Source organism: Xenopus tropicalis, chromosome 9, assembly GCF_000004195.4.
Source record: "Xenopus tropicalis strain Nigerian chromosome 9, UCB_Xtro_10.0, whole genome shotgun sequence".
Classification (NCBI taxonomy): domain Eukaryota; kingdom Metazoa; phylum Chordata; class Amphibia; order Anura; family Pipidae; genus Xenopus; species Xenopus tropicalis.
Window position 1 is genome coordinate 5265176 of NC_030685.2, and position 16119 is coordinate 5281294.

The 16119-nt window shown below is 50.9% G+C and overlaps 1 protein-coding gene across 7 annotated transcripts in view; it reads left to right on the plus strand.

The window, feature by feature from the left end:
- The window catches only part of taok2 (TAO kinase 2), a 35882-nt gene that overhangs the window by 17150 nt on the left and 2613 nt on the right, over window positions 1–16119 (plus strand). For 3 of the 7 annotated variants that reach the window (XM_031892746.1, XM_031892747.1, NM_001079261.1), the window contains 14 exon segments: window positions 1135–1180; window positions 1310–1406; window positions 2579–2692; window positions 3069–3160; window positions 4433–4526; window positions 5135–5216; window positions 5330–5497; window positions 5981–6187; window positions 6366–6494; window positions 6599–6835; window positions 8192–8320; window positions 8510–8713; window positions 9099–9338; window positions 15705–15917. In XM_031892746.1, coding sequence (XP_031748606.1) covers window positions 1135–1180; window positions 1310–1406; window positions 2579–2692; window positions 3069–3160; window positions 4433–4526; window positions 5135–5216; window positions 5330–5497; window positions 5981–6187; window positions 6366–6494; window positions 6599–6835; window positions 8192–8320; window positions 8510–8713; window positions 9099–9338; window positions 15705–15917 — 2052 coding nt within the window. 7 annotated transcript variants of the gene reach the window in all.

Below are 16119 nucleotides of genomic sequence, written 5' to 3' on the forward strand. Positions count from 1 at the left end.
GGGGCACAGGGGGAGCACACTGCCTGGGTGAGTAGGTAGGGGATCAGTGTAGCCTGCTGCACAACCCCATACAGGAAGCTGGGGCACAGAGGGAGCACACTGCCTGGGTGAGTAGTTAGGGGGTTGGTGTAGCCTGCTGCACAAACAGGAAGCTGGGGCACAGGGGGAGCACACTGCCTGGGTGAGTAGGTAGGGGGTCGGTGTAGCCTGCTGCACAACCCCATACAGGAAGCTGGGGCACAGAGGGAGCACACTGCTTGGGTGAGTAGTTAGGGGGTTGGTGTAGCCTGCTGCACAAACAGGAAGCTGGGGCACAGGGGGGAGCACACTGCCTGGGTGAGTAGGTAGGGGGTCGGTGTAGCCTGCTGCACAACCCTATACAGGAAGCTGGGGCACAGAGGGAGCACACTGCCTGGGTGAGTAGGTAGGGGGTCGGTGTAGCCTGCTGCACAACCCTATACAGGAAGCTGGGGCACAGGGGGAGCACACTGCTTGGGTGAGTAGTTAGGGGGTCGGTGTAGCCTGCTGCACAAACAGGAACCTGGGGCACAGGGGGGAGCACACTGCCTGGGTGAGTAGGTAAGGGGGTCTGTGTAGCCTGCTGCACAACCCTATACAGGAAGCTGGGGCACAGAGGGAGCACACTGCCTGGGTGAGTAGGTAGGGGGTCGGTGTAGCCTGCTGCACCACCCTATACAGGAAGCTGAGGCACAGAGGGAGCACTCTCTCAGTGTAGTTTGAGGGGGGAACCAGGAGCTATCAGGGGGATGCTGGGACATTTCAGCCACAAATTGAGCATGCAAGTTGTACAGTTGCACATTTACACTGTAAATGACTCCCCACACATTATGCCAAGTCGGTCTGATCTGACAGTGGCTGCCCGCACTCCCCTGCCCATAGCTGGCACTTCCTCTGTGCTAAAGCTAATGGATTGCGGTGTGTGTGGGAGGCTGCTGCTACAGTTCAAGCAGCCACAATAGCCCCCTGCAGGCTGCACACGTCACTGCCAAACACCCCCTCCTCTCACTGATATGACTGCCTTCCCCTCACCTGCTCCCACAACTGTGTATCCCGGGGGCCCCCAGGTCTGTTATTAACTCCTGTTATCACCCCGATCCTTTCTCTCTCTTTCAGCTGGTGATGGAGTACTGCCTGGGATCTGCTTCCGATCTCCTGGAGGGTGAGTGTCACTGTCCCTTTCCCAAATGTACTAAAGCCCCGCCCCCAAGTTGAATTAAGAGTTTTACTGTGAAATCCCATGGAGCAGCACAGTATTTATCTGCTTGCCCTGTTTCTGCTTTCCCACCAGTGCACAAGAAACCTTTGCAGGAGGTGGAAATTGCTGCTATTACCCATGGTGCACTGCAAGGCTTGGCCTACCTCCATAACCACAACATGATCCACCGGTAAGAGGCAGAGCTAGTGTCTGATGCTCTATGTGCTCCATCTCTTTTTGCACCCCCCCTACCTTTCTCTCCCCTATTGCCATTCTACTGCACCCTTTCCTGCATGTCTGTGCCTTGTTCTATCCTCAGGCATTCCTACCTTAGCCCACCCCCTCGTGCCCACCTCTCGTCTCCTCCCTACCTTTCCACCTCTCCTTGGCCTCTCCCCTTCCACCTACCTCCCTTCGACTCCTCCCTATCCACCACCTCTCCTTGGCCTCTCCCCTTCCACCTACCTCCCTTCGACTCCTCCCTATCCACCACCTCTCCTTGGCCTCTCCCCTTCCACCTACCTCCCTTCGACTCCTCCCTATCCACCCCTTCTCCCTACCTGTCCACCTCTCCTTGGCCTCTCCCCTTCCACCTACCTCCCTTCGACTCCTCCCTATCCACCACTTTTTCCTACCTGTCCACCTCTCCTTGGCCTCTCCCCTTCCACCTACCTCCCTTCCACTCCTCCTTATCCACCATTCTTGACTCCCCCCTACCTGCCGCTTCTTCTAAGCCTCTTCCCTTCCACCCACTTTTCTTTTACTTTTCTTAGACTCCTCCCTATCCAGCCCTACTTGATTCCTTTCTACCCCCCACCTCTCCTTGGCCTCTTGCCTTCCACTTATTTCTCTATGACTCCTCCTTATCCACCTCTTTCTCCACTCTCCGCTATTCACCTCTCCTCTACTCCTCCATATCTGCACACCTCTCCTTGGCCTCTCCCCTTTTCACCCACCTCTTCTCAACTCCTTACCTATCCACCCCTTTTTGATTCCTCCCTACATGCCCACCTGTTCTTGGCCTCACCCCTTTCACCCTCTTCTACTTGACTCCTCCCTATCTATTTTTCCTTGGCCGCTCTTTTTACACCCATCCCTCCTCAATTACTCCTTATCCAACCCTTCTTGGTTCCTCCTGGCCGCTACCCTATCCACTTATCCCTCCTCAATTCCTACTTATCCAACCGTTCTTAATTCCTCCCTACCCGCCCACCTCACCATGGCCACTCCTCCCACTCACCTCTTACTTGACTTCTCTCTAACTGCCCACCTCTGCCTGTCCTATCTTTTCCCTCCGCTTTGTTCTTTATTGCTAGTTACTTCCACTTCACCCTTGTACGTCTATTTTTTTATTCCACATAGGGATGTGAAGGCAGGGAATATCCTTCTTACTGAGCCAGGACTAGTGAAGCTGGGAGATTTTGGATCAGCCTCTATAGTGGCTCCAGCCAACTCCTTTGTGGGGACTCCATATTGGTAAGAATATTGTACACAAATTGTCTTACTAGTGCAAAAAGACGACCAACCACCCCTTTAATATGAGGTGCCCAGGTAATCAGACCTTATGGTGCGGTGTAGCAGTGCATGCTGGGGTGCATACCGGTGGCACACCCAGTGAGAGTATGTAAGGTTAGAGAGGTTTGCTCATTTTCAGATGACAAGGTTTTGATTGCAGTGCCATTTGCAAGCTCAGCACTGAGGGCTGATGGGAATGCTAAACATTTCCTATACATTGTACATTCCACTCTGGTACAGAATCACTAGAGATCCTGTTTGCCAGCACTTGCCTGTGATTGGGTTGTGCAGGATCCCGTGTGGCTTGCAGGAGGCAGCTGACATGTCTTTTATATAGGATGGCTCCAGAGGTGATTCTCGCCATGGACGAGGGACAGTACGATGGGAAGGTGGATGTCTGGTCTCTGGGGATAACAAGCATTGAATTAGGTGAGTGCTCTTACAGTGACTGCTTCACATCTGTCATTGGTTTCCTGGCCCCTCTCAGTGCTAAGCTCTGTGCAGAGCCCTATCCTGCACACACACTCCATGCTGGCTTCCTGCAGAGCCATATCCTGCACACACACTCCATGCTGGCTTCCTGTAGAGCCCTATCCTGCACACACACTCCATGCTGGCTTCCTGCAGAGCCCTATCCTGCACACATACACGCCATGCTGGCTTCCTGCAGAGCCCTATCCTGCACACACACTCCATGCTGGCTTCCTGCAGAGCCCTATCCTGCTCACACACTCCATGCTGGCTTCCTGCAGAGCCCTATCCTACACACACTCTACATGCTGGCTTCCTGCAGAGCCCTATCCTGCACACACACTCCATGCTGGCTTCCTGCAGAGCCCTATCCTGCACACACACACGCCATGCTGGCTTCCTGCAGAGCCCTATCCTGCACACACACACGCCATGCTGGCTTCCTGCCTTCTCCCTGATTTCTCTCTGCCCCCTCCCTATTAGTTTCCTGCCCCTCACAGTAGCCAGAGTATAAAGTTTGGCCAGTCCTAATATACATAGCTTAATCCTGCTCCTCTCCCCAGGCTCTGCTCCAGGCTTCTTCTACACCCCAGGGCTTGTCTATCTTCTTCCCCTCCCCAACCCTTTGCCAACAGGCCAAGGCGCTGAGTACTCTCTCCCAACCCCCTCTTAAGCTGACCATAAATGTACTGATATTGTATGAAACTAGATTTCCAGACCACGTGTGTCATCTCGATAAATTTCCTACCATGGCCGTTGTTTAGTCGATTGGATAGGTTAGAAGATTTTGGTTGGATAGCAATAAAATCTGTGCATGTATTGTGTATCTGACAATATCCTTGGGGGACCGACAATGCATTTCAGGCAAGTCACTTTCATACGGTTGGTGTCTGCCAACTACTTCATGTTCAGAACATCCTCCCACTTTACAATTTAGGATATGCTCGTTTAAATGCAACAAACTAAAACTAACAATCTATATCCAAATGTTCATTGAAAGAAGACTAAAATCTGAACGTGTATGGCGAGCTTTAAGCCTAGCCCAGCTCTGTACTCCTTGGCCTTGCCCCCTGCCCAAGCTAGCCATCTAAAGGCTAATGTGCCTTTCCCAAGCCCGGCTAGCAGCCTGAGTCCTGTCATTTTGAATTCTCAGAATGGCCCAGTGCCTCCATGCCGTGAAAGTCTAATGAAGGTGCCACTATAATGCTCTCTCTTCTGCTCCCTGTCTAGCCGAAAGGAAGCCGCCCTTGTTTAACATGAATGCAATGAGTGCCTTATATCACATCGCTCAGAATGAGTCTCCTGTCCTACAGTCCAACCACTGGTGAGCACCTACCTGTGTACAATATACTGCACTTGCACGATTATTGCCCTGTGGCCGTGGGTAATGTTATAATCTCATTATTTTGGTGACTACAGGCCCCTCACTGTACCCAATTGCTGTTTATCATCAGCCCTGTACTCTGGGAGTTCCAGGCATCAATGGAAAGCAGTATGGCAGCCCTCACACACAATAGCTACAGTTTATATAAGCAAGATTATCCTTTATGAATGTGTTTCTCTTCTATAAAAGAATAAAGAGCAAGAAAGCATTGCTTTTTAAACGGTATATTTTGTGCTTCCTGGGGGCATGCGTAGGTTCTTACAGAAAGGAGACTTGGCACAGGTTGTACTGGAAGGACCAGCGTGCATATTTCTATAAATAGATGGCTGTACCACGTGGGAGTGCCACCTACAGGCAGTAGTGGGAACACTTCATTGCCAGACAGTAAAGGCGATATTAAGGCAGAGATCTCTGTGTAATTTAAAGCCAGAGTTCTTGCTATTTGCCGCAGTCAGACAGGGGTGTATTTACCCGTACTGTATATTAATATACAACAGTTGCCCCTGGAAGCAGCAGCCTGAAGCCTCACTGTGAGCCTCTATCTCTAGGTCTGAATATTTTCGAAACTTTGTGGATTCCTGCCTGCAGAAGATCCCCCAGGACAGACCCACCTCTGACATGCTGCTGAAGGTAAGTGTTAGCGAGGGGCAGTTGTGACTAATGCCCCCTTACTCTAGTGGCTGTTGTTTGTGTGAGCTCCTTGTCTGCTCTCCCTATAAGAAACATTATTTGTCCAATCCCAGCACCGCTTCCTGCAAAGAGAGCGCCCGCAGACCGTCATCATGGAGCTGATCCAACGCACAAAGGATGCTGTGCGAGAGCTGGATAATCTGCAGTACCGCAAAATGAAGAAAATCCTCTTCCAGGACACCCAGAATGGGCCAAACACCGAGACTACAGAGGAGGAGGAGGTGAGGGGAACATGGAGGAATGAAGGGAGGGGCAACTGGACAATGGGTGGGGCTTTGGGTTCATACCAAACGCAGGGAAAAGTAGACTTAAGGTGCCCATACACCTTAAGATCCGCTCGCTTGGCGATGTTGCCAAGTGAGCGGATCTTCTCCAGATATCCCCCACCTACTTGTGGGCAATATCGGGAGAATCCAGGCTAATTCGATCCCCCAGTGCCAAGCGATCGAATTATAATGACGGGCATAGGCAAAGTCGGTCCGGGGACCGCATCAATGAGCCGATGCGTTACCCGATCCGACTAGATTTTCTAACCTGCCCGATCGAGATCTGGCCGATTTCAGGCCAGATATCGGTCGGGCAGGCCAGTCGGTAGTCCCCATACACGGCCCGATTAGCTGCCGAATCGGTCTAAGGGACCCATATCGGTAGCTAGAATCGGCCCGTGTATGGCCACCTTAAGAATATGTTTCCTATTTTCCCAGGAGGCAGAACAGTTTTTACACTGCACGGGCACCATAACCAGCATGGAAAGCAGCCAGTCAGTGCCAAGCATGTCCATCAGCGCCAGCAGTCAGAGCAGCTCCGTCAACAGTCTCGCTGATGCTTCCGACGACAGCGGAGAAATGGCAATGATGCAGGAGGGGGAGCACACAGTGACGTCTAACAGCTCTGTCATTCACCGCCTTCCAGTAAGTTGACCAGAGGAATGGGTAAATGTGCCATGGTTCTATGGAGCTAAGTGGCACGGTGGGTATGAGGTCAGTCAGTGGCCGTATGAGTTGTTTGTGTGCATCTTTCAGGTACTGTATATATAGTATCTGTGAGTCCCTTTCCTACACTGCTCATATGTACCCTGCCCTTTGCTAGGCACACGATAATATATATGATGATCCGTACCAGCCAGAGATGGAAGCCCAGCAGTCGTCATCGGCAGCCCGCCGCAGGGCCTATTGCCGCAACCGTGACCACTTTGCCACTATCAGAACCGCATCTCTGGTAAGTGATATTAAGAGATGAGAAACGCCTTCTCCCCTTCTCCTTCCGCCCTCTCCGCTTGCCCTATAACCACTCACTGGCCTCTCGCTCTGCTCAACCTCCAGGTAACCCGACAGATCCAGGAACATGAACAGGACTCGGCGCTGCGAGAGCAGATGTCTGGCTACAAACGCATGCGGCGACAGCACCAGAAGCAGCTGATGGCTTTAGAGAACAAGCTGAAGTCGGAGCTGGACGAGCACCAGCAGCGGTTGGACAAGGAGCTGGAGGCTCACCGGAGCAACTTTTCTGCTGAGAATGACAAGATATCCAAGAAGCACCAAGCCATCTTCGAGAAGGAGGTAGAGAAGGAAATATTAGCCTGGGACAGGGTGAGGCAGCCTGTATGTATCAGCAGGGGGCACATATGCAGTTGTGGGATAGCAAACAGCTTTGCTCTGTGATTGGAAGTTTCAAAATATAATTATTTCAGGAACTGTTCAGAATTGATCTAGTTACTCTTCACTGACCCCTCTCAGCATCTGTCTCCTTCTCTTAATGCCGGAGTGGGGAATCTGATTATTGCCGTGGGGGGTTGCTGCTTTGGCCTAGAATATGTAATAGGTAAATCGCACGAAATCCTGCCTTGCTACCTGCAGACTGGTGCCAAAGTCAGTTATTTTATTTCTGCTGGAAAGGGAAAGGGAGCCCCCCCCCAAAGGCTATATTAGACCTGAATGTCAATCATAATCAGACTCCCAGCTCCTGCCTGAAGAGAGAATGAGAGAGACAGATGCTGAGAGGGGGAGAGGGAGGATTACATTGGTACAGCACTTCATTTTTAGTTGATTATATTTAGAAAGTAGCTTATTTCATTATGATGAAGCTCATACTAAGTTTTCATTTTCACTATAGTGTCCCCATTTGACTTGGGAGGGGTTAGGTTCAGGCTGGAAAATGTCTACTCGCTCATCAGTATTGTACAGCCCTGCAGAATGACGCCATGTTCCTCAGTCATAAAGCAGGGGATAAATACATAAGGGCAGGGAATAAATACATGCAGTGTCCTTAGGCTGAGAAGCTTACAATCTCATTAGGCAGTATATTTGGTGCAGAAAGGGAAGAGGGCATTATATTGGGGGTGGTGCCTTAGGGCTGGAAAGAAGGGAGTGGGGGTAGGTGAAAGAACTATAGGAAGAAGAGCTTGAAGGAAAACTATCCCCCCAGAATGAATACGTAAAGACTCTCCCCAAACTGGAATATATATATCGGTAAATATTGCCCTTTTACACCCTTTCCCTTGAGCCGCCATTTTGTGATGGGCTGTGTGCTCCCTCAGAGATCAGCTGACAGGAAGTGATGCAGCTCTAACTAACAGGAAGTAGTGTGGGAGCAAAAGGCAGAACTCTGCCCATCCATTGGCCGATGGGGCCTAGCATGTATGTGTGCACTGTGACTCCTATGATCCCAGGGGGCGGCCCTTAGTACTTAAAATGGCAGTTTCCTATTTAGGATTACCCAATGGCACATACTACTAAAAAAGTATATTTATATGAAAATGGTTTATTTAGATGAAGCAGGGTTTTACATATGAGCTGTTTATGCAGTATATTTTTTTATAGAGATCTTGTTTGGGGGAATAGTTTTCCTTTAAAGTAGAAGCAGGAGATTAGGGTACAAAGTCCAATCACTGGTTGGTTCTGCCATATCATCCCCAGGCTAAGGCGGCTATGACAGAGGAGAAGAAATTCCAGCAGCACATCCTGGGCCAGCAAAAGAAGGAGCTCACCAACCTGCTGGAGAGCCAGAAGCGCCAGTACAAGATCCGCAAGGAGCAGCTAAAGGAGGTAGGGGGGGTGACTGGTATTAGCTGTAATGCAGTAACATGACTTTGGGTAAGATTCGCAGGGTTGGCTTATGTGGTATGTATGAAGTCTAAAGGGGAAACATTAGAATAATCAGGCTGCAGTTCCCATTTATGGACTGCAAAGTGTTCCCAGTGCCTAAAGTTTCCTATTCCCTCCGCCCCCTCACAGGAGTTGCAGGAGAATCAGAGCACCCCGAAACGAGAGAAACAGGAATGGCTGCTGCGGCAGAAGGAGAGCATGCAACACTACCAGGCAGAGGAGGAGGCCAACCTGCTGCGCCGACAGAGACAGTACTTTGAGTTGCAGTGCCGGCAGTACAAGCGCAAAATGCTGCTGGCGCGGCACAACCTGGACCAGGATCTGCTTCGAGAGGTAAGAGGGGTGTCTGATAAGGAAATATACAATGGTGGGTGCTTATGGTGCTCCTGAGAGGGAGAGTGGGGAAGATGCGGCATGACAGTACTATGGGTGTTCCTGAGAAGAGAGACTTGGGCAGCAGTGGGACAGTGGGTGCATACGGTGCTCTTGAGATGGAGACTTGGGACGGTGGGTGCTTACGGTGCTCTTGAGATGGAGACTTGGGACGGTGGGTGCTTACGGTGCTCTTGAGATGGAGACTTGGGACGGTGGGTGCTTACGGTGCTCTTGAGATGGAGACTTGGGACGGTGGGTGCTTTTGGTTATGCTGACTTGGCAAGGAATGGTATGTTGGGTGTTTGTGGGTGTAACATTACTGATTTATTGCTTTCTTTCCCAGGAGCTAAACAAAAAGCAGACTCAGCGGGATCTAGAGTGCGCCATGCTCCTGCGCCAGCACGAGTGCACCCAAGAGTTGGAGTTCCGCCACCTGCAGCTCCTGCAGCACACGAGGAGCGAACTCATTCGCATGCAGCACCAGACAGAACTGGGGAACCAGCTGGAGTACAACAAGCGGCGGGAGCAGGAACTGCGACAGAAGCATGCCGCTGAGGTCCGACAGCAGCCCAAAAGCCTCAAAGTAAGGCCTGGGGAGGTGGAGGATGAGGATGTGGAGGAAGAGGGGGGAGAGGGAGACCACTTTAGCCTCTGTAGCTCTGAGGATGAGGAAGAGCCTGTGTATTTAGAGGTGACCCCAGAGCGCACAGAGGCAGACGGGTGCCCAGACCTGGAGGTCCCCTATTTTGAGCTGTCTTCCGAATGGGCTCCAGAGCCTAGCACCCCTCTGCGCCAAGCTCCAGCCCCAACTGGCTCCTCCCTGCCAAGCCACGCCCTATGTGCTATCCTTACCCTGCTAGCAGCTTCCCGTCCTTTTTGCCCTTGGTCATTACTCCCACTGCTTCTGGCCCTTCTCACCCTGTGGAGGCCCGGACCCTTGCTGGACTCAGTCCTGGTGGCTCTAGAGACACTGGGGGCCAGCCTGCTTTGCTGCTACATTATGTTGTACTGGGTCTTTGACTTGAGTCCTGCCTCCTTCCTGCTGCTGGCCCAAAGCTGTGGGGCAGTAGCCGCGCTAGCCTTAAGCTACCGATTGCGATTATATTATGTGCCTGTTCTTGCCATAGCAGTCGGGGTGTTCACGTCTCCAGGCATCTTCCTTTCGCTTTTCCTGGTGGCTGGCTCACTGGGGAGGCCAGCTGGGGAGTGGCTGAAAGACTGGCCAAAACGGGCACGTCGACTATGGCTCCGTGCCCTCCTGCGCTTGCCCAGCCCTCTGTTTAGAGTCCTACAGCGCTGCGGAGCGGCCGGAGAAGGCGGCCTGTTTTACCTTTTCCCAAAAACCTACAAAGGTGGGTTCCGAAGCCGTATCCCAGTGCTGGCCGGCGACTCTCGGGCTGTAAGTGGGGGCTGGGTCTATTGGCGCAGGAGGATTGTTAACGCACCATCACGAATGGTAAAAATGGTGAATCAGAAGCTTGCCAGGGGGGTGCGAAGGCTGTGTGGGGTCCTTCCTCCAGTGGCTCTTATTTACATGGAAAAGATGCGGCTCCTTCGAGCAGAGAAGCCCAGCAGAATTCCTAGACTGATGAGCCAGGAGCAGCGCAGCCGACAGGCCTCCAAGCGTAGGGAGCTGAGAGAGACCCCGCTGGGTAGGGGGGGGGGCAGGCACAGCGCTGTCAGGAGAACAAAGCCGCTCGTACCATGGAGGTGAGCAACAAGCTATTAGTCTTAACCATAAAGTGCCTTATTGCAATGAAGTGCAGTTAGGGGTGGGTTCAGAAGCACCTTGGGGCCATTAAATGGGAACAAACCACTGGCATTGTCTGTAAGGGATGCAGTTTTGTTTTGCCTTTTTCCTTGTGTTTGGGTGGGTCGTGCTGGTCTCTGAGCCAAGGAAGTCTAATCCCCACCTATATCTGCACTGAGGGGTTCTGGGCTGTCTGACCTCCTGGGCGGGGGGCATCTGTTGGGTCATACCACTGACCCCCCCAGTACTAGTTAGTAACACTACCCAGATAACTGCATAGAAAAGCTTGTATTTATATGTTGTGGTTTTTGTGAGGCTTGTTTTCCATTGTGAAGCTGATCCCAGCTTTCTTCAACCATTGGTTGTCTTAAACTGATGTCATACTGGGAGTGGCCTATAGGGTGTGTGGCTGCTCTGTATGTTTCTCCATGATTGTATGGGAGCTCTATGTGGGGGCATTTGGGCCTATTTGTCATCCTTTGCGTTATTCTGATGTATGCTGTTTAATCTTATCCTGTTATTACTCTGGGAAAAGTGTATTTTTAATATTTTCTCATCAAGCTGAGCAGGCTCTCTTAGACTGAAGTCATTGGTCACTTTTTATTGGGCAGATTCTCTGGGATGACTTCCTTGGGGTGAGATACAGTAAGTTACAGTAGCATAGCCCTGCCCACGTGGCTGCTGAGTCTGACGTGGCACGGGCCAATAGAAAGTGAGCTTGCCCATCTTGGTCGGTGTGCTTGTCCGGCACTGATCTGGCTATGGTGAGCTGCTGGAGTCAGACACACTGATTTGACTTTAATGTAACTTGTCTACACTGAGGAGTATATTTATCACAATGTGTAAAAAGTGGAGTAAAACATTACCGGTGATGTTGCTTATGGCAGCCAATCAGATGCTTTCCTTATTAAATCTAACTGCTGATTGGTTGCCCTGGGCAACATCACCGGTAAAGCTTCATTCCATTTCTTACACAGCATTGGTAAATATACCCCTAAACATGAGGTTTGATGTAGTGCAATAATGGGTTAATACAGGAGACTGTAGGGGTTGGGGGGCACGGGAGCTCTAATGGTTAATCACTGCCTGCAGGGTGAGTCTGTGCTACTGGGTGCCCAGGCCAAAGCAAAATGCTTTCTGTGGGTGTGAGTGTATTTCCATTTACTGTTTTTATTGTGGTTTTTTTATTTTTCTATTCTTTTTATAAAATGTTTTGGGGTCACGGGGCTGAGGGGCCTTTTCAGATCTTTATTATCTCGAGCTGCTGATATTTCTGGCGAGCCCCTTCTCCCCCTCTCCTATTTGCACTAAGTGATCCAATGATATGGGGGGGGGTCAAATATTTTATATAAAAAAAGTATTTTAGGGAAATGGTAAATAGAAATTAGAAAGCGACTGCCAAAGATGATTGCTTCTTGTAAAAGAATGCGTTTGCTTTACGTTACCAGCCCAAGTTGCATTAGAATTGTCCCAGGTCTTTGATTGCAGCTGGATGCAGCATTTATCCCTGCCTGTTACATTCTGCTTTCAGTTCAATTTATATATATAATTTTAAGGCTTTTTCTGGCCATATGCACAGAATGTATGGGTGGGCTGGGAGCCTGTGGGTACTGTGCCTCTATAATATTGCATATCTCTCTGTGTCTGGGAGGGGAAATCCATACTGTATAGCTTTACTGCACTGTTAGGATTGTTCTGCCTGGGACGGCCAATGGCATTCATCTGTTTGATGCCTTTAGCAGCCCATAATCCTGGTTATTTCAGCATTGGATTTCCATTGGTGTCTGCAGCGCCCTCTGGTGGCCAAGCTCGGATCAGTACAGTTGTGGCTGTGTGTAGCCCTTCTGGGTACTGTTTGCATTGTGACGCACCTTACAGTGACACCTAGTGGGCATTCTCGGTAACAGAGTTTTTTTTAAATCCAATTGCTGTTTCCTACCAGTTTAGGAAAATCCATTAACCCTTTCTCTGCCAGAGACCAGCCTCCCCCCCCCCAAAACGCAGGTCAAAAAAAAAAAACAAAACAAAACACGTTTTTGTGGTATATCACCTTATGTTTTTGTTTTATTTTTATTTAAGTCTTTTGTACATAATCCTGAAATTTCTGTATCATTTCCTATATTTATTTTGTCCCCTCCCCGCACACTGTACAAACTGCTGACATTTGTGATTTATCAACATGAAGATATATATGTACTTGCATTTAACCCCTGCTGCCAGACCCCCTGCACACTGGCCAGTGAGAGGTTTACATGGACTTACATATATATATTCCTTGCCATCTTTTTGTTCTTTGTCCCAATGTAAATAAGGCTTCTTTTGTGTTTTGTGTTTTGTTTTGTTTTTTTTTGTAATAAACGTATGAATGGAATTTGACCTCATCCCGGTGTCTTTCATTTATTTCTGTTTTATCACCATCTGTCTGGCATGGGGATTCCCCCAGCATTAGCCTGGCTGTCTATCCTCAGCAAGGAAAGGGTTAATGGTGGTGCTGTGATTGCCCCAGAGGTCATGTGACTGGGTAACATGGCGCTTGGCAGTTGCTGTCATTGGAGTGGGGTGGGGGTTAGAAATAGATACAGCTGTGCACACAGAGGATGGGCACTGGGACAGGTAGGTGCACACACGGGCTGGGCACTGGGACGGGTAGGTGCACTGCACACACGGGCTGGGCACTGGGATGGGTAGGCGCACACACGGGCTGGGCACTGGGACGGGTAGAGGCGCACACACGGGCTGGGCACTGGGACGGGTAGGCGCACTGCACACACGGGCTGGGCACTGGGACGGGTAGGCGCACACACGAGCTGGGCACTCGGACGGGTAGGCGCACACACGGGCTGGGCACTGGGACGGGTAGGCGCACACACGGGCTGGGCACTGGGACGGGTAGGCGCACACACGGGCTGGGCACTGGGACGGGTAGGCGCACACACGGGCTAGGCACTGGGACGGGTAGAGGCGCACACACGGGCTGGGCACTGGGACGGGTAGAGGCGCACACACGGGCTGGGCACTGGGACGGGTAGGCGAACACACGGGTAGGCGCACACACGGGCTGGGCACTGGGACGGGTAGGCGCACACACGGGCTGGGCACTGGGACGGGTAGGCGCACACACGGGCTGGGCACTGGGACGGGTAGGCGCACACACGGGCTGGGCACTGGGACGGGTAGGCGCACACACGGGTTGGCACTGGGACGGGTAGGCGCACACACGGGCTGGGCACTGGTACAGTGGGTACTGGTAAGGAACTTTTCCCTTAGATTTGCAGTTTAGGTGGGGGGCAGATACGATGTTGAGCTGGTGGCCAAGGTTTAATGTTCCTTCACATGGGAAGAATGAAAAGAAATAGTAAGGGGGGGTTCTCTGAGGCATGATGATTTACAAAGGTTAAATATTGGGTGAGGATGGGATGGAATTAGATGGAAGGCTCAGAGGGAGGGAGCCTTACTGATATACAGAAGAGGTAACTGGCGAGTGAGTGGGGGATAGCCTGGGGGAGGGATTGGGTGCATACAGAGCGAGTTAGAGACGGTAAGGTGGGTAGCACAGATATAATGCTGAGTGGGTTGGTGTGTTAGTGTACTGATTGGCAGACTGAGGGCAAGGGGAGGCGTAGGGGAGAGTATGCTTATTTGCAGTGAAACAGTGTAGATTTATTGAGACATCTTTTTTAGCATCTTTTTAGTGCTAAAAAAGATGTCTCAATAAATCTACACTGTTTCACTGCAAATAAGCGTACTCTCCGGGTGCTTGTAATTATAATTGTAAAATATACAGCCAGCACGGGGACTGCTACCTGTGGATGAGTACCTACACAATACATTGGAAGCTACGGCAGGACGTCTACCCACTTTTTGCGGAGGCGTAGGGGACACAGATGGAGCCGGCTCATTCAGTGCCACAAACCATGTGACTGAGTGCTGCTCCATCTGTGTGAGCCTGGGGACAGCACTCATTATGGGTGGGGGGGGGGGAGCTTTTCCCACAGGTTAATCAATGAAAGGAACCCTAAAGGGGGTGGGACTGATTTACATGCATGGGTGTTAAATTGCACCAGTGCAGTTACCCATAGCAACCAATGAGAGTTTTGCTTTTATTTTCTACTTTGTATTAAACTCTGATCACTTGTGGGTTTGGGATGAGGGGCTTAATGTGGGAGACTTATAAACAGCACGGAGGGTGGGTTTGGGTGATAGCGCCATTCCCGGGGGCTATGACATTGTACAGAGCTATGGGGAGGCACGTGCTTATTGGGAGCAGGGTAACTGCATCTGTACAGCTAAATGTTCCACTGAGCATGTATTGGGGGAGGCAGGTTAAACCCTACCTCTAGAATGGGGGCTTTTTACCTTGTAGTGAGAAGACTGTTCTAACCGTCCCTCATAAAGCCTGTGGCACAGACCAGGAAGTGGATTGTATTACAGACGGTACAGTATTGTGGTTCTATTGGTTTCTGTAATAGGGACAGTGACACGTTAGAAGGCGTCATTTCCCCCCTTTTATTGTGTCCCCTACTTCCCTGCAGCCCCCATTACTGGCACAGCCCCTGCTATATCAGAGGCTTAACTCCTATCCTGTGTAAGGGCAGAGCCTGATGCCCCAGGGGCAGGAGCTGTGCCAGAGAATAACCGTTTGCTACTGGGGGCTGCAAGGAGGCAATGGTGTACAATAAGAAGGTGAGCGGGCAGCTCTATGCGACATGAGGGACAAGGGAGTAGTAAAGCTGGGCCGGAGCCTTGTGCAAGGGTGAAACTGCAAACCCAGCCAGCGTCTGCCTCATAGACACCACAGATAACATACACAGGCTGATTCGGGTCCTTCGACTCTAGATTGGGCAGCTTATCTGCTTGTGTATGGGCACCACCGATGGGCCTCTCCAACCAACATTAATTTTCCCGTTGGATTGGGGGACTGCGTTGGCTCGTTGATATGCTCCTCAGTCTGCTTGACGTTTAACCTTAGGTAGGTATATCAGGAGAAGTTCGGCCCATTTGGCAACCTCACAATTGAGCAGACCACAACGTGTATGGCCACCGTAAGGCACATGTTCAGGCGCTCGCACAGGGCTTGTATATAGGCAGGAGAACACAGATCATTTGAAAGCGGATTGATTTACTTGCTGCAGATTGGTGATTAACCTCTTCTTTTGCCTCCATTGGTTCATTTCTCTTCGTTTTCTCTCCCGCCTGAAGTCGAAGGAGCTGCAGATAAAGCGCCAGTTCCAGGACACGTGCAAGATCCAGACCCGGCAGTACAAGGCTTTGCGCAATCACCTGCTGGAAACCACCCCTAAGAGCGAACACAAGAGCATCCTAAAGAGGCTGAAGGATGAGCAGACTCGCAAGCTGGCAATCCTGGCCGAGCAGTACGATCACAGCATCAATGAGATGCTCTCCACCCAGGCTGTACGTACTGTGCTAAGTATTATATGGCCGGTTTCTCCAGCCCTTATAGAATAATGTCATGTTTCTCCTCCAACAGGAAACTAACTCTGATTTATCCCCCAGGCATAGCCCCCGTCCCATCACAGACAGTGTCCCCCTAACTTCCCACAACATATATGGTCCCACTCTTCCCATAATAGCCCTTAAGTCCAACAGGGATCTG